The sequence below is a fragment of the Netta rufina genome, assembly GCF_964035555.1.
Source record: "Netta rufina genome assembly, chromosome: 6".
Taxonomy (NCBI): Eukaryota; Metazoa; Chordata; class Aves; order Anseriformes; family Anatidae; genus Netta; species Netta rufina.
In genome coordinates this window covers 29,765,844-29,786,964 of record NC_140129.1, presented here as the reverse complement: position 1 = coordinate 29,786,964, position 21,121 = coordinate 29,765,844, and the positions used below count along the sequence as shown (strand labels likewise).

Here is a 21,121-nt window from a genome sequence, read left to right as displayed (position 1 = left end):
AGTTATTTATAGAACTTTATCTGGCTTTATCCTTGTCCATTTTCCTTGGCTTAAATCTTCTGTTCAGGCTACCTGCATGTGACACAGTAATGATGGGCTGTTTTGAAACAGGTTCGTTTGTACGATTTCTCTCTGTCTGATCTACAAAAGCGTGCAGTATTTGTAGTTTTCTTCGCAAATCCTTTACCACTTCTATAATTGCCTTCTCAATGGCTGCTGGAGTTAAACCTGCTCAAAATATTATTAGCAATGATAGACCTCTGATGTTTAAATAACCCCAATGCATACAAAATATTTCAGTATTGTTGGATAAAGGAAAGTAATACGTTTTAATCTGTGGTTAGTACTAGATTCATTCTGTATTTAGATGCTTTAAAATAACTTGTATTTAGAATGCATGTGCAGTTCTTATTTATAATTTCAAAAGAATCTCTCTCTCAAATAGTATATGCTAAATAGAAGCAATTTGACTTATTTGTTATACATAAGCTTTAAAATAAAGCAAACGCATTTCTGCTGGGATACAGATATTGAAAATTACGTTTATTTTAATTCTGTTCAGTCTTCAGCTTGATTTAATTGGGGAAAAAATGTATCCCTTCCCTCTCTGGTAATGACTGGAGCACGGTTGCTTTTTTTTTTTTTTTTCCTATTAAAAAAGACTTTGTTTTCACTTCTCTTACTTCTAATGTTAACCATGTTTCTAAACCTGTTATTTCTTCAGCCTATCCGGCCTCTGCAGCCTTCTTCCCAGCCTGTTCAGTACTCTGCAGTCTCTTATCCACCCCCGCTCCTGCCAGTCTCCTCTACCCAGCAATATTCTGTGGTATTATATCTTCTGTTCATTTCCTCTCTGCATGGGTTAATCTTTAGTGGGTGCTGACCTTTGCTTGGGTTGTTTGTAAGTGGTGTCTGATACCAGTGTAATGACTGGCTGGCTTCTTAATCGCAGTAAAATATTACCTGAGTGGTTGAAAATAGTTCCTGAGGTTTTACCCTCTAAATTTCAAGCTAAACAGAAATACATACAATTGGACTATTCCTATATACGTGTATTAATTGATTTATATATTTTATTTTTTTTCCTTTGTAGAGGGGAAGCTTTTTCAAAGTTTTGTTAGCCAGTCAATCAATACCTTCTATGTCTTTCAATTAACTTTTCTCCATCCTTTCTTCTCGTTGCTATGTCTGCTCTCTCTTCTGCTGACCCCTAATCTCTTTTCAGGGATCACATGTGCAATGTTGTTGTTTTTGTGGTTATATTTTCTAGCCTCTTTGCCAGAACTTTAACACTCCCAGTTCACGAGCATCCAGTATTAAATAGATGGAAGCTGGAAACGAAAAAATTAATATTCACTAAGAATCTTAACACCAAGACAAAATGAAGACTAGGAAAGAAGCAAAGTTACCCAAAGCAGAATGTAAACTAGGGTTTGGGTCAAAAACTAGGCTTCCCAGCTTTCCATGCAGCTCTACGTGTTATACAATAGCTATTTTAATATGTATTCAAAGTATTTTGTTACTGGTTTTGGTATTAATCAGAAACATTGTCTGGTAATAAATATAGATCTGAATTCAATAGGCTGCATATAATTAAAACTATATAATAAGTGTTATCTGTACTTTAGATATACAATCCTAAAAAGGAATTGCACTTCACAAAGGGTGTATTGTTTTTAGCAGTGTTGTTTCTCATGGTATTTTAGAGTTTGAATACATGTGAATTGCATTGAAAATAACTTAACCATTCTCATCTCATTAACTGAGAAGGTAATTAACCAATGTGAACTTCCTACGCAGTTTTAGCATATGAATAAATTGCTGCCTGTGGCAGCTAGTTCAAACATAGCTTAGGTTTCTGTGCTGTAATTTGCAATCATTGTTAGGCATACGTTTGTTAAAACAATGAAACTTCCCCAGGTTTATAATAGTTTCAAACCATTTCATGTTCAGGAAATGAGTTGAAGTACTAATTGTGCTGTCAGCTTCAAAAATGTATTTCTACTTATGGCAACTTACATAACATATAAAAAGGAATGGTGGTCTAGGCTCGTAATCTAAATTGAACACCTTCATAGTTGGTAGCAGGAAAGTTTGCTTTATCCATGTCTGGCAATACGGTGTTTCAATGGTTGATCATATTTGTACTGTACCTGTTGTTGTGGGAAGAACTGACCAGATCAGAATTCACTTGTATTCAGTGTATAACAGAAATAAACTTGCAGTGGCACTTTAGCCATTTGTAAAAGTAATATTTAATCAGAACTGAATATCAGGATCTCTTCTCTTAACTAGATATTATGGGGAGCAGAATGTAAAATCCAGTGTAGAGAAGTATTATGGTTGCATTGATAGGCCTCATCTCAAAATGAAGTGACAATGACAAGTTAAGTAGTTGATACGATGAAAATAAGTCTTTTTAAGATGTAAAGGTATTCTAAATAAAGTTTTAAGTGCAAATTTATATTTCTAGTATTTAGTGTTTTTAGCCTTGGAACTATAAAACTTCATCAAACAATGTGAATATAGATCCATAAAAGACAGAGGTCAAACTTTAGTTTTTGTCAATTAACTCATATTTTCGTCATATTGTCTTCAAATTTTTGAGTTTCTTCACATTTGGATTTTACTTGTGAACCTTCATTTTTAACAAAAGATAATTTATTAGAGATCACTTCTTATTTTCAGAATGCTGGTAATCCATTTGATGCTGAATTGCTTGAAAAGAAAAATGCTTGGGGTTACAGTAAGAGGAGTTTCATATTCCATGGGACTCCTGCAGCGCTCAGTGCTGTCAGTACCATAGTTTCAAATGTTAATAAAATACAGATAATGGGTAGCAGCTAGAATAGATTTTTGCAGCTGTTAGAAGGATTGATTTTTTGTTTTAGCATGACAAGTATGTAGTATAATACCAAGCTAGACAAATGTCTCCTGTTGTCCAGGATTAGAGCCTCATTAACTGAAAATTAAAAATTACTTTAACAATACTGTTGCCTTCTGCTGTCTTAACTGGGGGTTAACATTATTACTCAGGCTTTGGAGTCCAATCAGAAAATAAATTGAATTCTTACAATAAGTAGATAGAGGCAGATGTGGAGTGAGTAAAGTCTCTCAACATGGATGTTCTTTCCCACTGTCAGCCCTGAAGATAATTTGCTGCTGTGTTCTATCATGTGCTATCATTCTTCCTCCTGCTCTTTGGCTGATGTTGTAATTTGAGACATTCCTATATGAAAATTTTACTTACTGAGCTATTTGTCTTTCACTTACTGTGATATAATCTTTTATTCTTATTTTATTTTGAGTACCTGTGAATGTAATTTTTGCCTTTTTTTTTTTTTTTTTTTTTTTAACAACTACAGCAAGACAACCTAGGATCACAATTTAGCCATATGAGTCTTGCCCGTCAGCCACCTGCTGATCCAGCTGAACCTCATACCACTATGTTCCAGTCCACTGTAGTCCTCCAGCCCCCACAGCAGTCTGGTTATATCATCGCAGCTGCTCCACCTCCACCACCCTCTGGCCAACCAGTTTCTACTCAAGGCTACTCTACGTCTAGCCACCCTGTCAGCCAGCAAGTGCTCCAGCAGCAGGGATATATGCAGCAACCTGTGCCACAGGTACAATGGTTCTGTTTCCAGTCTACCAAAAGCTAAAATTAAAATATGATGATGCTGTTCCATTAATGGGCTTTTTATGTGCTGTGGGGATCCCTGTTAATTTGTGGCTGTGTGCATTTTTTTTCTCATTTGTGTTTTGAAATGAATGACCTTAGTGTACTTGAGGAGGAATAATCACTCAGATTTGTCTATTTAGCTAGTTAAATAAAAACAAACAAAAACCATAAATATCAGAGCACTGTGTTACTGGTAGTGACATTTTAAAACTACCAAATGTGGATTTTGTACATCCTTGTGTTCTCCATTGTTTTCTAGTGTCTCAGATGTTTCCTTATGCAAATTGGTCCAAAGATCCTGAATCTGCTCCCATCTCCCCTCCAACTTTCTCCATGGTTCCACCAAGTAGTTATTGCAGTTTAAAAGTAGCAGTGCATTACTTTCCTCTGGCATTGGCTAAAATGACATGTATTGTCACCAGAGACTGCTAAAAACAGTTCATGAAAATAGTGCTGATGTAGGGGAATTTAGTGTTTTGGAACTTATTTCTTCTACAATGAAAGTACAAGAAATCAGCTGTTAAAAGAGAGACTTTATATAATACAGAGTAAGTATTTTTATTTGCTAAAGCATTTAACATTAGTTGCACCATTAAAGTTTTGCACCTCTTTTATTGTGTGCACCTCTTTTTGTGTTTATGTGTATGCCTGCTACAAACTTGCAGGTAGTGCATCTCTTTAATTGTCGTTTGTCTTTAGATGCCAGCTTGTTATTGTACACCCAATCAGTACTCGCACTCCAGCCAACAGTATCGACCTGTTTCTGTCCATTACAACACGCAGCAAAACCAACCATTGGCACAGCCTGGACAGCAGACAGGTTTGTTGAACTTAATTCAGCATTTTGAATACCTTGGGTGTGTTTTTTTCATGTTTTAAGGTGAATAAATAACTTTAAATGATGTAATGCTGCAGAGATACACCTTATCACCTTATCTCTTGTTTTGAAGCTTTGGTTACTAATTTTAGATGTGGCATGAAAACACTGCTATGCAGACCATGTTGGTAATACTGTCATTTATTTTTAAATGCAGTTGAAAATAATATAGAGTAATTTTTTTGTCCTTTGACTAAAGGTGTGGATATTGAACAGTATATATCATGAGACTTAAGTGGCTAGAATTAGTTTTCTGATCCTTCTATTTCAGTAAAGGCTTCTCTAGTGTTTTGACTTAGCTTCCTATGAATGTTATCAAGCTTTGTCTGTTTCCCTGCTTTCCTCTTGTCTTTTTTTCCTTTTGAATTAAGTATAGCTATCATATTCTAATAACCTGCCTACTTACAAATATTGTTACAACTTCTTCAGTAAGGTTTGGATTCCTAAAGCAAATTTATTTCTGAGTAGTATCTTAACTCATAGTAAAAACTTTCAGAAGTAGCTAGTGACATATGAAGGCAGAGAACATTTTGGCTGAGTCCGTTAAAAATCAGGGATTTAGTGTCATTCAGAAAGAAGGATTCTTTTATTTGCACCTCCCGCCCCCCAGATCTGAGTTTAAAAGCACGGGGTGATGTGCATCAGCATTAAGATGCAAAGGGAGGAATCAGTTGCTATTAGGTAAGTAAATTTGGTGCTTGTGTGTTTTCAGCTGTTGATGCTTTATTGAATTTCACCATCTGTAACATGGACGGGTGAAAAGTAGCAGCCACAAAAATCTGTTTCTGGCCTAGAAGAAATAAACATAATAAAGGGAGAAAGATAGCTGTGCAGACAATTCTTACTGCTTTGATAAGGTACCTTGTGCCTCTAGTCCCAATATCAAGGGATCTTGTTAGGGTAGTGAAAGGATGGTCCAGCCAATAATTGAATTCCACTCATTCCTGCTTGGTTACTTGGTGTGTGGCTAGCACTAATGGCAGAGAAAAACATTTTACTAGGAACCAATTGCTACCTCGCCATTGCTGGCTCTCATTTACTGCTTTAGAGACAACTCCGAATCTCCATTCTGGACATTAAAAAGGTTTCACCTTGTAGTTTTTGTTCTGCAAACTGCTTATGAGATTGTATGTTTTGTAATTACCTCTCATGGGTTTATTTTAAACATTTGTACTAAGCTAACGCAAAGCTACATCTGAAATGGTCGATGCTTACTAGCGATGGCTGGTGGTGAGCTGAAGGACAGCGTGCTACTTGGCTAACGTGGCAACGAGTCCTTTGGGCTGGGGCCCTTCCAACTGCGGATATTCTGGGATTCTGGCTCTGGTCAAGAGTGAGAACAAACAAATCACGTGTTACATAAAAAACAGGGGTTTTACTCATTTTGTAAAGCAGTTGCTAACTCTGAAATTGCTTTCCAAACACAAAGTTAAGTGAAAGATGACAGCTTCTGAGAGCGTGGCACCTGAAGCCACGTTTGGTTTAACATTATGAGCTGGCCTGACTTTGAGCTGTTGAATTCGGGGCCGTAACACTGTCTGAGAGGTTTACATTTCTCACAGTGAACCGGTCTCTTTTTCAGCTGCTTCCTGGCTTCCTTGCTAAAGGGGTTTCACCTGTAATATTTAGTTGTCTGTTTTTTTGTTTGTTTGTTTTCCCACTTCTGTTTTAAATGCTTTGCCGAAAACAGAGGTATTTAATGTCCTCATGATTGTGAGGGCCGACTGACCAAAAGACCTAACTGTAGGTTGATTAAAAGTCTTATCTGAACAGCAGTAACTGTAGGAACATCAGCTGAAGTTCAACTAGCTTCTGCTACAAAACTGCCAATCATCACTCTCACAGTAATAATAGCTCTATTTGTAATAGATTCCGAGCCTTATTCAGAGCTGGTTAACCAGGTTATTTTACTTTCTTGTTCTTGAATAAAAGCCATTTTTCACTCTTAACATGTTATTCAGAAATGTATTTCTATATCCTGTGGGTTAATTCCTCTTATATTAAGTGATTACTTTATGGAAATACCAAGAAACATGCTTCTTTTTGTAGCTGCTGCTTTTTGTAGCTGCTGTTCTGGAATATTTCTTGGTAATGAGGCAGTCTGCTCAGGCAGGTGCGGGTTTTCTTTTTCTGCTGAGTGTTGCATTTCTGTCATACCACTTTCTATGCAGAGGTGAAACTGGGAAACTAAAAATAGAGCGTTCTTCAGAATTCTGTGGGGAACCTTCTTGGCACTCAATTTATATTGTTCCAGTTCTCTCCGCTTGCAGAATTGATTATGTCTGTCGCTGGAAGAGTCAGGAAAAAAAGCTGAAAAATATTCTCAGCAATGTTACAGTGGCGGGGAAGTGAGGGCTTTAGATTGCAGATGTGGTAATTGTATCTGTTGTATACTGCAGCTTTGCATTCGATTGCTTTTTAGGTGCCATAGATCACTTGGTAACAAAGCACATTTAAATACTTTGTTTGTAACAGATGAGAGATGGATTTTTCTATGCAGTCCAAGCTCAGTTATTAAAAATTGTAACTACTGACCTATTTGAGCAGGCATGGTTGTGAAGTTACATAGTACTCTGAAAATATTTATAGTGTCTTCTGTGTTTCTAATGAATAGCTCTCTTGGTTTTAACGAACTGAACCTTCTTCCCTTTAATTTTCTCCAGCATTATTTGGTGATGTTACCAGGCGTTGTTATTCTTCATTGTTGCAATTTCTATAAGAGAGATAGCCAGCTGAGACTCTAATTCATAATGTTCATTGTACCTTGGATGTATGTAATCAGTGAATGTCTCTGGGTTTTTGTGGTTTTTTTTTTGTTTTTTTTTAAAGAAAAGTGTTTGTTAACTGAATAATTATTTTCTAAATAGACTAAGCAATTTTTAAACACAATTTTAAAAAAATCCATGTGACTTTTTGCTGCTGTACTTGCTTTAGCAAATATATAGTTCCATATCAAGCCAGGGAGCATGGGGAATGTCAGATTCCTTGGAATATCAATGTGTCCAAGTTAATACAGGACTCCTCTTGCCATTGGTCCTTCTGACAAGCCCAGTTTTTTACTCTACAGTGGTAACTGGCCTAGTCTCAGAAACACAGTTAGTTATGGTTTTGTTGCTGATGTGGTAAGTATTTAAGGACATAACCTGTATGATGGAATAGGACAAAAAGAACTCGTGTCCTGCATGTGTTTTGATCAGTTACCTGTAACAGGTACCAACTATATGCTTAAAAAAAAGTGGGAACAAGGCTGGAGCGTAATAAACGCTTGGGTGCCATTTCCTGTTTGGCACTCATGCTTGTTTTTTCTTCTTTTTTCATTATTTATTATTTTTTTTTATTTAGGACATTTTTGAAAGACAGCAAAGGGTGCCAGCTTAAGCAGTAATAAAGCGTTGCGGAGGCACTACAGTGGGGTGAATATGAAAAATCAGTTTGGTTTTGGTTGTTGTTTTTTAAAGGACTTGCACAAGTGCATTGCACAGTGTGCTTCAGCCTTGACTCGTAGGTGAGATACTTTCATCCTGGGGCACCTGAGATGCTAGCAGAATTTATCATAACCAGAATTTCAAAGCTGAAGTATTATAAACAGCCTTGTTTATAATAATAGACAATTAATTGTTTTTGACATTATTTAGCATGGTTTTTTCAAATGCTTTCAGCTTTCACCAATCAAATCAAGGTGTCAACGCATGTAACTCGGAGTGCAAAGAAATATTGCAAGCATGTGAGTGCAGCATTGCAGATAGTATGTGTGGTATTTAATGGTGGGGCCAGGTGGTTGTAAATGAATGAAGTCCGTTGATTTTTTTAATGTTGGCTTCTTTTTATATGCATGGTAAGTTCAACTCTTAAGAAGTTGCCAGATGTAAAAAGCCACTGGAAAATGCCACACATACTTTTTCATACAGGCAGCTCTGTATAAAATGTCTTACATTTTAGACAGTACTTCCAAAATAATATTTAAATGTATAATTTCAGGTTACCAAGTTTTGCCTAACCAGCAGCAAAACTACCAGGGGTTAGTTGGAGTTCAGCAGTCTCAGAATCAAAATCTAGTCAGTGGCCAACACAACAATGTTGGGAATCAAATTCAAGGTGTGATTGTTCCATATCCTTCAGTGCCATCGTATCAGGTGGGTAATTTACTCATAACTTTCCAGTCACTCTTCTGTACTGTTGAGTGATCCTTTTTATTGAAGTGCATTGCTTTGTAAATGCAGGAAAGCTGCAAGTACATTTTAAAGGTGACTTGGAGGAGAGAGATTTAAAATAAATAAATAAATGATTGAAGCATGAAGCAGACCTATCACAAATTGACAGATTTTATCCCTCTTGAATACTAAGTGCTGCATTAATTGTGGTTCAGAGGATAGGGAAGAAAAAGCTTGTAAGAATTCCACCCACTCCACTCCTTAACTATTGTAGAGAAATTCTTTTGTTAATTTATGGAGTCCCTTGGAAGCAAAATATCCATTTTTAGGGAAGAAGGTAAAATCTTTTGTTTTATAAAGCACTGTTACTTCAACTCCTGTTATCACTAGTGTTCTGGATTTAGAGAGTTCTGGTAGATCTTTGTTGTTTTGTTTTCAAAAAAAAAAATAAAAAATAAAAAATCTTAAAGTAGGTGATGGTCAAGAAGCAGAAGGAAAAATGTTCTGCACAAGAAGGTCTTAACATGTTCTCAATTTTAGGTTTCGGTGCCTCAAGGTTCCCAGGGAGTGCCCCAGCAGACATATCAACAGCCTGTAATAATTCCCGGTCAGTCAAATCAAGGATTGCCCACAACAGGAATGCCAGTTTACTACAGTGTCATTCCATCAGGTCAACAGAATAACTTAAGGTTGGTTATTTGATTTCTCAGCAACCAGGTTTAATTGCCTTGTAGTAACTGACAGGATCTGCTACGTTACTGCATGTATTAAATATATTTTAAAGGTAGACTTAAAAATGGTTTATTAGCTGTTTTTTTCTCTTACGCAATTCAGTTTTTGTGTCACTGCTGCATGGCTTCGTCTATTTAAATGAATCTGAGTTCTTGTTCTTTGTACTCAAATGGTTCTTAACCTTTTCTGTAGTTATGTTTGAGGCTCAGTGAATTCACCTGTAGACGTAATCCCAGACTTGTTTTGTAAATCAATTTTATTGCTTATTCTCTTGCATCATTTGCAATGGCCATCTCTATCAAACAGGGCAGCATCTTGCCTTTAAGGACAGCATCTTGCCTTTATTGCAGTAATAGGTCGTAATGCTTTTCAACAGAGAAGGTGGAATACAGTTCTGCAGGAACTGAATAGTCTCAAACCTGTGGGTCACCACTGAGAACTATAATCATTAGACGAGAAGCTGTGTGAGGCAATACATCCCACACATATTGAAAACTGAAACAGGTTGCTTTCTGAGTTTGGTTTGTTTCAATGGCATCTTTAAATTAAAATCATATACTTGACACATGGGACAAAGGATGGGAAAATTTTCATGTGAAGTTACAGGTGAAAATGGATTCCCAGTGGAGGCTTAAAAAGATTGTCCCTCCTTTTTTCCACAGTTTGAAGTTATAAAAACTTATTTCTTATTCCTTCAGAACATTCAGTTCATATGTTAATAAAAACTTCAACTTTATACTGAAGTACCAGACGCTGTAGACACCATCCTGCTTGTAGTCCACCAACCTGATGTTCTGCCTCTGGCAGAATGACCAGTTACTGTTACGATAGAATCTGTTACTTACCTGTTTTTGCCATTAATGCCCTGAAAAATACCTGGCATAAATAAACTTTGTTCTTTTCTTAAGTATTACAAATGCAAGGCTGTTTCTTTCCTTGAGTCTTCTTCCATGACCAGGTGTTTTTCCGATTTGGTGAAGCTGCAGTAAGGCAACCCCTGCAGCCACCTGTTTAGGCTGTGTTACTCTGCACTGAAGCATCTGAAATCCTTGTGGCAGGTTCTGTGGTGGCCATTTAACCAAGACCTAGTTACGGTTAATTAAGACAATGAACTGCCATTTTTTCATATTCTATGCATCTTTATACCTATACAGTTCTCTTTGCACAAAGGTAGTACATCAAAATATTAAATTAGTAGTGTTTTTGATATATGCAGACTGTAAGTTGTGGCCAATGAAGAGCTGTGAAATTTCTGTCGTCTTCAGAAGCAGATTCCTGGGTGGGGAATAGGGGGGAATATTGCTGATTGAAGTTAACAATACCCCAGTAACTTGCCATCTGTGTAGACAGCGAACACAATGGTTATGATTAAATAAATACGTGACATAAACCTCTGGTAGTCATGTTTGTTTTTTATTGTTATTGTAGTTCATCAGTAGGATATTTGCAGCCTCCTGGATCAGAGCAGATACAGTTTCCTAGAACATCATCACCATGTAACTCACAGCAGCTTCAAGGACAGCAATGTGCAGGTTGGAGGATTGAAGTGTGTTTTTGTGTGTGTGTGTGTGTTGTGGTTTTGTTTGTTGGTTGTGGTGGTTTTTTTGTGTGTTTTTTTTTTTTTTTGAAAGACTTATAAGTTTCTAACAATTATTATGCTGGGTGATTGCATAAGGGTTTAATTTAGAATTAACTATTTTATTGTATTTCCTTCTGTATACTATGTTTAAAATTATATTGCAAACAGATTAACTTCACATCTTAATTTATCACTGAGAGCCCTCAAGTTACTTTCTTAGAATTCAGTCCTGTATGGCATAATGGCTTGCAAGTCAGCTTCTGAATTGAGACAGACATGGGAACAATGCTTTCTCACCCAAATGACTTTCATCTTTTCCTCAATTATGGGAGCTATGTGGGTCTGATTGATTTATTTATTTTTGGAGTTCCTGAGAAGAGACTAAAAATTGTAATCATTCTGGGTCTGGACTGAGACGAGTAGTCACTTCTTTTTTTTTTTTTTTTTTTTTTTTACTGTTGAAAGGGGAAATGAAATACTCATAAGTTGTGTGGTGTGTTCTGTTTTCCTGTTTGTTTTTTCTGTTAGTCTTATTTACTGCTTCTGCTTTCATAGTTTATAGCAACCATTCAAGTCAGAAGCCATCACCTCCTACATTATTGCCACCTTCATCAAAGTCAAAGCCGCAACAGGCTGCTTCCATTGTGCACTACAGCATAGTGTCTCCACCCTCATCATGTAAAAGTTCACCCACTGGTCTTTCCATCATGCAGCCAATAAAAGGTATATTTTATTGGGATTTTCATCTACACCATTCTGTCTAGAAATCTGTTGTAAATGGTCAGACTGATATTATGGCTCCCTGCTAAAACAGTTGTGACTTGAATGAATGCTTTTTTCTTAATTCTTCATCTAAATTGCTATCATTGTAACATTAAAAATGACAACTTTTGAACTGAAATGAAACAAAAGCCAACCTCACATGGGCAGCTTGGAGGCAGCCTTCTTCAACAGAGAAGATTGTCACATAGCAGAAGCATTTAAATCAGGTTTGGAGTGTTTCAGTCTTTTAGGTAATTTTTAAAAGGCATATAAATAGCAGCTTCAGTGGGGTGTGAAAACACCAGTGATACAGAGCTTGTCTTATGCATGAAATGTTTGTAAATATTAACATCCAAACACTTAAAACCTCTGAATTTCCAAACACAATTATCATAAAATTGGGCTGGTCAGGAGGTTAAGAGTATAAAGTAGCCTTCAAACCAGAGGTTATAGATCAATCATAGTGAGTGGTACTGTCCTTATTTCACTGATAGGGAGTTTGATGCATCAGGGAGATTTGGTTGGCAAAAAAGGGAGTAATCTCAAATATTGCTATCTCAGTATTTTTCAGGCAAGTAATAGATTAAACAACTAGGTCAGTGACCTAGATTCCAGTATAGATGTGATGGTTCTTACGAACTTATAAGATATTTTTAGAGCCTGTTTATTAGTAAATAGGTAACATCCACTTAAGTGGCAGGATAGCTGTTCACAGCAGTTCTGGTTTTGTTTCCATTTCCTCAACACTTTGAATTTGTTTGGATGTAGTTCTTGAAGACTGTCATTTCAGGATGTCCAAAATCAGTCTAGCCCTACTTGGTTCTACCCTTATCTTGGTAGTTTTGGTTTTATTCCGTTTTGAAGGCCTGATTCAAAGCTGTGATTAATACAAGTTTGGGGAAGGGGAGAGCCTCTGTGACAGAGAACAAGTACCAAGTGAATAAAGAAAAGCATGCGCTTCAGCTACAGTGATACTGAGATGATACCTCAAGGTGGTTGAGGTGAGGACATATGCAGACAAGCAGCTGAGTGGTAGATTTGTAGAAGATTTGTAGATTTGTAGAAGACCAGACTCCTGATCTGGAAGATTTTTCAGGGGTTTCTTCCGTGTTTTTTCTTCTCATGTATTTTGATAATTGAAGTGAAGTGTCTGCAAACAGAGGTATGCTTTCGATGACACTTTATTTCAAGCATGCTTGTTTAGGCAAAGATTTCCATTTGTTTTCATTTACTGAAATGCTGTAGAAGTAGAAAGAACCAGCATTTGGGGGATTTATGGAGGGTGGTTTTTTGGTAGTTTAAGTAGAATTTTCAGATCGTGACACATTTTAGAAATGATGCTATTGATAATTCTGAAATACAAGTGTGTTTTTGTTGGGCATTCTTACTGAACAGAGATGAGACAAAAGAGTTGTATGCCAAGTGCTGCAGAATACTATAAAATACACTATTTTAAGACAGTAAGATGTAAATATACCATTTTAATGTTTATAAATATATGCATAAAAATGAAATAATATAAATATTTCATTTTTAGGCATATGTTTATATTTTTTCATGTGTAAAACAGCGTGTACATAGATGTTTGCTTGGTACACCTCAGGTTTATGTATAGGGTTTACATAAGCTTATGGGCTTGGCCACTTGGAAAGTGTTGTGGGGTGTGTTGTTCTGATTGTGTAGCAGATACCTGTAAGTAGATGTATGATTTATTTTGCCATGCAACAAAATAGAGCAATTTGCAATGTGGCTCTTACAGGGACACTCAAATGTATATCCACTAAAATTGGTGAGGTAATCTGATGATTACATCTAAGTCTGTAATACCTGGGTACAACGTTTTTGCCATTAAAAAGATTGGAAAGAGAATATAGATGCAAAAGTACTGCTTGTATCACTTTATTTTGATAAAAATCAGTATAATAAGTATTTCAGAATACAGTTTAGAAAAGCTAATATAGTTTTATTATTGAATTTGTTATTCTATGTTATTTGGTTTGCATTTCAAAGGAGTCAGATTGTTTCTTTTTTGGACCGTAGGGGCAGTGAAAGCAATAGCACATATAAAATGCATTTAAAAAAAAAAAAAATCCATGTCTGACTTACTGTTCCTAACTGATGCTACAACATAGGCGGTGATTTGAGAAGGTTGTAGATCCCATCTTTATAGGTGAATGATTAAATGCGGTTTCAATCACATATTTTAATCATTGTTTCAAAGAAATTATGTAAGCAGTGGGTAGAGGAAAGAAGGAAACTGAAAACAACCACTTTCACGTGAACATGACATTATATAAATTACCTGGGAAAGGGACAGGTCAACAGGGGGAGGACCAGTTTTCTCTCTGGAAACCTCTCATCACAACTCTTACGTGAAACTGTAAGGAACACCATCAGCTGTTTGGCCATTCTCTAACTGGAGTTTATGTAGCTACCACAGTGGCAAAGTGGTACAGGATGTGGGGATCAGCTCGCAGTCTCTGTGCAGAAAAACAATCTCAGTTATGTAAAAATCCATTGTAAAATGTGTAAATGAGGGTAATTTTGCCTCGGACTGAAGATTAATTAGGTCTTTCTAATGTATGGTATAGTATCGGATAAAACATTTGGTATATCTTGTAAACTAACTAGGTAAACTGTTTTTAAATGATGCATATTTTTCTTGATAGGATTGTTCTTCAATGCATTACTCTGACAGTAACTGCAATGAATGTTGAGTAATTTCAACTACCATTAAATAGAATTTGTTTCAAAAATATTCTCAATAATGAGTTTCATTGGTTTCCGTTTATCTTTTATAGTTCTGGGAAGCCTTCTCAAGTTAATCTAGTGCACATTTATCTGATAGTGGAAATATAATTGTTCAGAAGATACTTGTCCTAGTTTTCTGTAATTGAGCAGCTTATTTAGCAAGATGTCCATTATGCTATTTCTCTTTTTTCACGTTTTTTCTTGTAAAATAAAAATTTAAATATATGATAAACTAACTGTATTCTACCAATTTCTTGTCTTGCAGCAGTAGCAGCACCACCAGGTGGAGGAGTAGTAATGATGCAGCTAAATATACCTAACAATCCTCAGCCTCGGAACCATTCACCTCCACAGTGGAAACAGAATAAATACTACTGTGATCATCAAAGGGGGCAGAAGTCCGCAGAACTTAGCACTTTAGACAGTGCTGCACAGGTATGAGCTTTTTGATTTATTTTCTAGCATGACTTATTTGCATAAATTGCACCTTTGCATGTCATTTTGTGTTGGTTTTCTTTCTCCCCAAAAGTTCTTTTGGGGAATGAAATCTGTTCTGATGGTACTTAATATACCAATTTTAATTTTGCTTCCAGCGTTTGAATGCTGTAGATGTCATTGCTCACCTAGATACTTTCTAAAACACTAACTTGTTTATCCAGTTGCAGCATAGTCCTCAAGTAGGTAGTCCCGTCACCTCACCGGCCCAATCACCAGCACCAGCTCAGCTATCAAACATGAAGAACATCCGTCCCACATTAACACCTCTTTCTATTGTGCCCCAGTTTTCTAGACCTTTCGTCCCTGGACAAGGTATATTTTTAGTTAACTAAAATATTTCTGTGGTTTTATTTTCAATAAATGTTTTAAAATACAAGCTATATAAGGATTTTGTGACAAACTGTGGCTCACATAAGTAGTCTTGCTGCTGAAGTGGGATCATCAAAACTGTCCACCTTGCATCATGTACAATTTGACCTTATCACTCTGCACTGGTATCATTCCCCATATTCTCAAAAGCCTCGATCTTTTGTTGTTGGACCTTCTATAACTCACTAGCTTTCTCTCATAAGAAATTGCCCACTGTAGAATTGAAAATATTAATACAATGTTTGATATAATTTAGTTTCAAGTTTTAACCATAAATCAAGAACTCTACATCTATTTACAAAAGGTATAATTTTAGAGCTACAAAGATAAATCATGTGGGACAAGCTGACCTTAACACATTGGGTGGTAATGGTATCTTTTGGAGAAAAGGACACAGAAATGTCACGTTAAGATGAATGTTCTACCAAACTCATTTACTCATTGATGATGCACTGAATCAAACCACTGCCTAAGTGCGAATTCTTCATTCCTTTTAGAAAAACTAGCATGATAGAAGAAAAATCCTTGTAGAATAATTTCATTCATTCCTCTGCTGCCATGTTATCGTAAAACAGAAAATAGGGAATTTTCACTGAGATGTGATAAAAATTGGAAAACAAATGATAAATCCTGTGTCAGTGACCAAGGATGTCCATTATGTTTGGACATCTGCAATTCCCAAACTTGAAATCAGTGGGTCTTACTTTATAGAAAAATTGCATTAAAGTAAAACAAAACTTAGAGAAAAATCTGTTAGGTCTTCCTTACTGATAGAGAAGACCTTATTTTCCTTTGTTTGCCTTTGTCTTACCTTCTGCATGATCTTTACACTATTGCTTTGTGTTACATTCCTCTTGTTAAAAAAAAAAAAAAAAATCCAGGTTGCCTGTTGTAAATCGTGTCCCTCAACTTTCTTACTCTTCTGTGATTTATTAAAAATTTATGTTCACTGATCTTGTGGCTCCTTGGAGCAAAAAGGATATACAGATGTACCTGGCACTAGATTACCAGGAATATAGAGAGATTACCATGGAAATGGTTAAACTGTTACACTGACAGCATCCTCATTAAGCTCATTTTGATGTGACAGGATTTAGAGAAGACTGCTTTGAAGGGGAAAAAAAAATAGTACATTTTTCAGTGGAACTCTGAAATACAAGAGAGCCTTAGGCTTGTAGCCTTCCACCTTGTGATCAGTAAGACTTACTTATAGACATTTACTTAATGGTGCCAAATCTTATTTTCTTAGCTTAGCCAAATACACTGCTTTGTGCAGTCATTCTGATTTCTCTTTGGTGTAAGCGAATTTGGAGAGAGTTTTTATATTACAGGAAAAAAAAGCTTTCTAATTACCTTTCTCTTTAAGGAGATGCCAGATACCCATTGCTCGGCCAGCCCCTGCAATACAATCCACCATCTTTGTTACGTGGACAAGTAGCAAGCCAACAGGTATTAAAGACAACACTCTCCTGGAAACACTGAAGAAAACAGTTCAGGACTACAGTTATAATAACCATGAACAGGAGAATATATCATTGCATTAGAAAAGTAACTGATTGGAAAGCACGTGCTTTCCAATAACTGTTTTTATTCTGTGTTGATACTTCCCATTGTTCCTGTTGCAAAAATACAGAGAAGCATTATGAAATGTAGCTTTTCTTTTGAACTGAAATTCCAACCTACAAAAGAAGATAGAAGGCCCAGTGTAGAATATGGATTCTTTTGGAGGCAGTTTGTCAAAAAATTGGAGAGAGACTGTTTCTGTAAATTATTGTTTTATTTGAATAACAGTTTTTTAAAAATAGAAAATACATACGGGTATTTCTAAGCAAAGGGTGTCTTTGTTTCTTACAAGAAAGCCAAAATATTAAGAGTTGGCAAAGCTCACAAGTCTTGCCATCTATTTAACTTCTGGGACAAACACAGACCCTCTCCCTTGCTCAGTTCTACCTGAGATCAGCCAGAAGGTGTGTTGGGTTTGGGGGCGGGGATGGATTTTTTTTCCAAGAAGGGTTGAGGTGATTTTTCGTCATTTGCTTCCTTTCTTCTGAAGGATTGAATGCCCCTGACTGCAGGATTGCTAAACTCCATGACTAAAATCAGACATGGAAATCTTTTCTATACCACAGTAGCACAGGTTACTTCTCAGACATTCTCCTGCATAATTTTTCACTGAGCTAACCCAGATATTTCAAAATACTGATGCGCTGTCATTAAAGTACATCATTTATATCCATCTCTCCAGTGTCAGCCTGGAAACAGACACGGAAACAGGGGGAAGAAACCAGCAAAGAAGGCTGCTTCAACAGATCTTGGTGCGGGAGAACCAGGTATAGAATTGCTGACTGACACAGTCCTCCAGCAGAATAAATTGTGGTGACAGGCTAGGGATTTAATGAGAAAAGCACAGGTGAGAAAAGGGACAGAATGAAATGTAACTGGGCAGAAATGGGCATGGCAAACCGTGGAAACAAAGATGGACAGACGACTTGATTAGGAGAGAGAGGAAAGATAATGAGAGAGAGAGGAATGAGAAAAGTGTAGTTTTGAAAGCTGCAGAAAAGACTAGAGAAGACCAGGACTGAACAGTACTAAAAGGAAAAGCAAGTTTACTGGATTCAAGCCAAGTCCAAAACCCTTCTCCCATATTATAGTAAACGTGTACCCCTGCTTCCTCTTCTGTGAAATGCAAAATCATACCTAAACCAGAAAAAAGTTAATACTTAGTTTTTTCCTTCTAATAAAAATAAATCCATGAATTTTGAGAACATGCTAGGAGATCTGCAGGTTGGGTCTTTGGAGTTGGTAAAGATGTCATCCAAATAAAACCTGACATCAGCTGTTCTCCCATCTTTACTGGAAATTATTTGTGTTGCAAGTGTTACCTACCATCAGCTCTTTGCAGAAAATTACTGATAAATCAGTTCTTTCTAACCATTTTCTGGAGAAGATTCTGAGAGCAGAGAGACTAGCTGTTTAGCACAGTGATGTGTGAAGAGAGTCAGGTGGTAGAGTGAGTGTTCAAATCTACTGCAAAACTTGGTGTGGATTCCCTGCCCCACTCTTCTATCCTCAGCTTTTCTGTGACAGCAGAATGCCCCCTGGGTTCCAGGAATGGCATGCCCGTGTATCAGCATGGCATCAGGCAGTTGGAGATGTGAGATGAAATAACTCACTTTCCGCTGTGTGATGGATCTTTCAGTACAACCACCGATTTTGATTCCATCTTTTTCTTGTTTCAGTTGTGGGAAAAGTTCTAGAAATAACTGAACTGCCGGAAGGCATAACTCGTATGGAAGCAGAAAAACTATTCGGAGAACTTTTAAAAGTTGGTGCCAAGATTCGGTGGCTAAGGGATTCGCAGTGTCTGCAGACGCAGCAGCACCGTCGTTACTGTGGCAGCGGGGATAGCAATGTGAACACTGAGCCATCCAAACCCAGTGACTTGGCCTCCACGTACACGGTTCTAGCTACGTTCCCTACGATGTCGGCTGCTCAGAACGCATTGAAGAAACAAAGTAGTACCTCAGTGAACAAGTTCAGGCTGAGAACGAGCAAGAAGCACTACGACTTTCACATTCTGGAAAGGGCTAGTTCTCAGTAGCAGTTCCATGGGTGGACACTCAGCCTTTACTACTTCATGTCCTCCTCTCCTTGATTGGCTTGATGTTACGGGGTTTCTGCTCTCTTCAGAGAGACTCCTGGGATGTTTTGTCATGTGACATTAACCATTGAAGAATAACCCAGTGATCCAGCGAGATGAAGAAAAAAAATAAAGAGTTGATCCCAGACAATAGCAAGGAATCACCTTTGAGAAAAGGCAGCTTTCTATAAGGAATGCCGCTGAGATGCCCCCTACTTTTATAATAGTTTTGTTTTATATTTTTGAATTCTTGTATCAGATCCAAAGTTCTATTGTACAGCAGACATTCATAAAATCCCACGTCCAGATTTGTATTTTATAATCCCTTTTCACAGCCAGCACGCAGCTGTCCATTCCAAAGCAGGAGCCTGAGGATTGGTGGAGGGGAAAAGAGAACCATGTCCAAGGAATTACTCTACTTTTCTAGCAAAGTACCCCAAATCTTCAAATTAACCTGTTCCTTTCCCCTTGTGTTTGTTTTTTTGTTTTGTTTTGTTTTTAAAGGAAAAAAAATATAATTTTAGTAACTAGCTAACTCCTTAGATGGTTGTTTTCTTTTGAGATTCATTCAAGCAATGTCAAAAGAAATCACAAGTTGGTTGTAACCTCGAAGGATTTGCTTCTGATCCAACAAGTTTAATAAGTATTTAAGGGGGAATATGAATAGATTACAAAGAATGTTCACTGAATCACATTTTAATATTTCTTTTTAGCAAAAAGGTGAAGAAACTAAATTGTCTTCACAAGTGACAAAATGTTTGCACTTTAATTGTGTTCCCACCAGTATGAATCTCTTTCTCTTCCTTTTCACGCTAAGATAATTGTATTTGATAAGTGCTGGAAACCTTTTTAATGGTTTAAGTTTTCATCATTTGCAGATGCTCACTGGACATTAAAGATTAATTGCACATAAAAATGAAACAAACATTTTTTTTTTTCAATTTGTGTAATTTGCAAGGCTGTACAATGTGTGCTGATGCAAGCCTTTTTCAGTTCAAGAAAATAAATGTTTACAAACAAACTTTTCCAGTGCACTTGTTTAAACTTCTAGGATTCTTCTGAAACCTGGATGAACACATCAATGGTTTGGATCCCTTTAATGTGAGAAAATAACTTGCTAATAACATAAATACTAGAATTTCTCAAAGAACCGCTCTCTCTGTTCCTCTTCTTGAAGCATTTATTTATGTCAACCTCCATTTTTTAAGTGTTTCCCTATATAAGTAAAACTAGGAAGAAATTGATCAGGGACCATGAGGTGCTGCTCCTGTTTTGTTTTGTTTTGTTTTGTTTTTTATTCTTAGCATGGGCACTGACTTGCTGCATAGACAAGTAATAACTTGTTCCCTTCCTTTACAGCTGTAGTTCTGTAAAACATTCATTTGTAATTTCCGTAAGTGGAAACTTGAGGTAAATGTTATATTATAAAAATATATTTTACAGAGGGAAAGAATTTAGAGGCATTAATTTTCACCTTGTTTTGAAAATTCTACCACTCAACAACCAAATGTAAACATGTGAAGTGGTAGTAACAGTCCTGTGAGTGCTCAAATCATTCATGTGATTAATCAAAAATACGCAGAAGAAAATTGATCTGTCTGGGAATGATGCAACCTAACGAACGAGGCATGTGGGACTTGACCCTGCAAAATGCCGTAGTGATGGGTATTTACATGGCTGAGGGTACACTTACGCTTGAATGTTCTCCTGAAGTAGAGGGAAAATGTTCAAGCCCTTAGCCAAAAGACAGATTTACTTAGCAACAGATAAGCAGATCCACTTTGCTAAGTCCGTTTCACTAAAAGGATGGATGTTTCTTGGCATTCAAGTTCATTTGTTACTACTTGAATGAAGAGTCATGCCTCAGAGGATGTATTTCTTCCTCCTGAGGTGGGAGTGCTGTAGCACCCAGTGCCTCTATCACCCCCAGGTTACACAGATTACAATATTCCGCTCCTCCCAGCAGCACAGAGGTGGTAACACAACCATTGCAGGGGCTACATCACTGCTTCTTGTCAATTCTCCAGCACTAGCTCAAGATTACTGTTTTACTCCTGTGAAAGTAGTTAACAAATTA

At 36.8% G+C, this 21,121-nt stretch overlaps 1 protein-coding gene across 12 annotated transcripts in view; it reads left to right on the top strand.

The window, feature by feature from the left end:
- Positions 1-20,319, top strand: part of R3HDM1 (R3H domain containing 1) — a 50,782-nt gene extending 30,463 nt beyond the window's left edge. For 5 of the 12 annotated variants that reach the window (XM_084289154.1, XM_084289152.1, XM_084289151.1 and 2 more), the window contains 12 exons: positions 725-826; positions 3,366-3,626; positions 4,382-4,502; positions 8,538-8,692; positions 9,251-9,399; positions 10,871-10,974; positions 11,577-11,744; positions 14,800-14,969; positions 15,194-15,344; positions 16,768-16,850; positions 17,647-17,731; positions 18,644-20,319. In XM_084289154.1, the coding sequence (XP_084145280.1) occupies positions 725-826; positions 3,366-3,626; positions 4,382-4,502; positions 8,538-8,692; positions 9,251-9,399; positions 10,871-10,974; positions 11,577-11,744; positions 14,800-14,969; positions 15,194-15,344; positions 16,768-16,850; positions 17,647-17,731; positions 18,644-19,005 (1,911 nt within the window). In that variant the 3' untranslated portion in view covers positions 19,006-20,319. The remainder of the gene's footprint in view (positions 1-724; positions 827-3,365; positions 3,627-4,381; positions 4,503-8,537; positions 8,693-9,250; positions 9,400-10,870; positions 10,975-11,576; positions 11,745-14,799; positions 14,970-15,193; positions 15,345-16,767; positions 16,851-17,646; positions 17,732-18,643) is intronic. The other 7 variants (XM_084289149.1, XM_084289148.1, XM_084289157.1 and 4 more) reach the window with 4 other exon arrangements.
- The last annotated feature ends 802 nt before the right edge of the window (positions 20,320-21,121 follow it).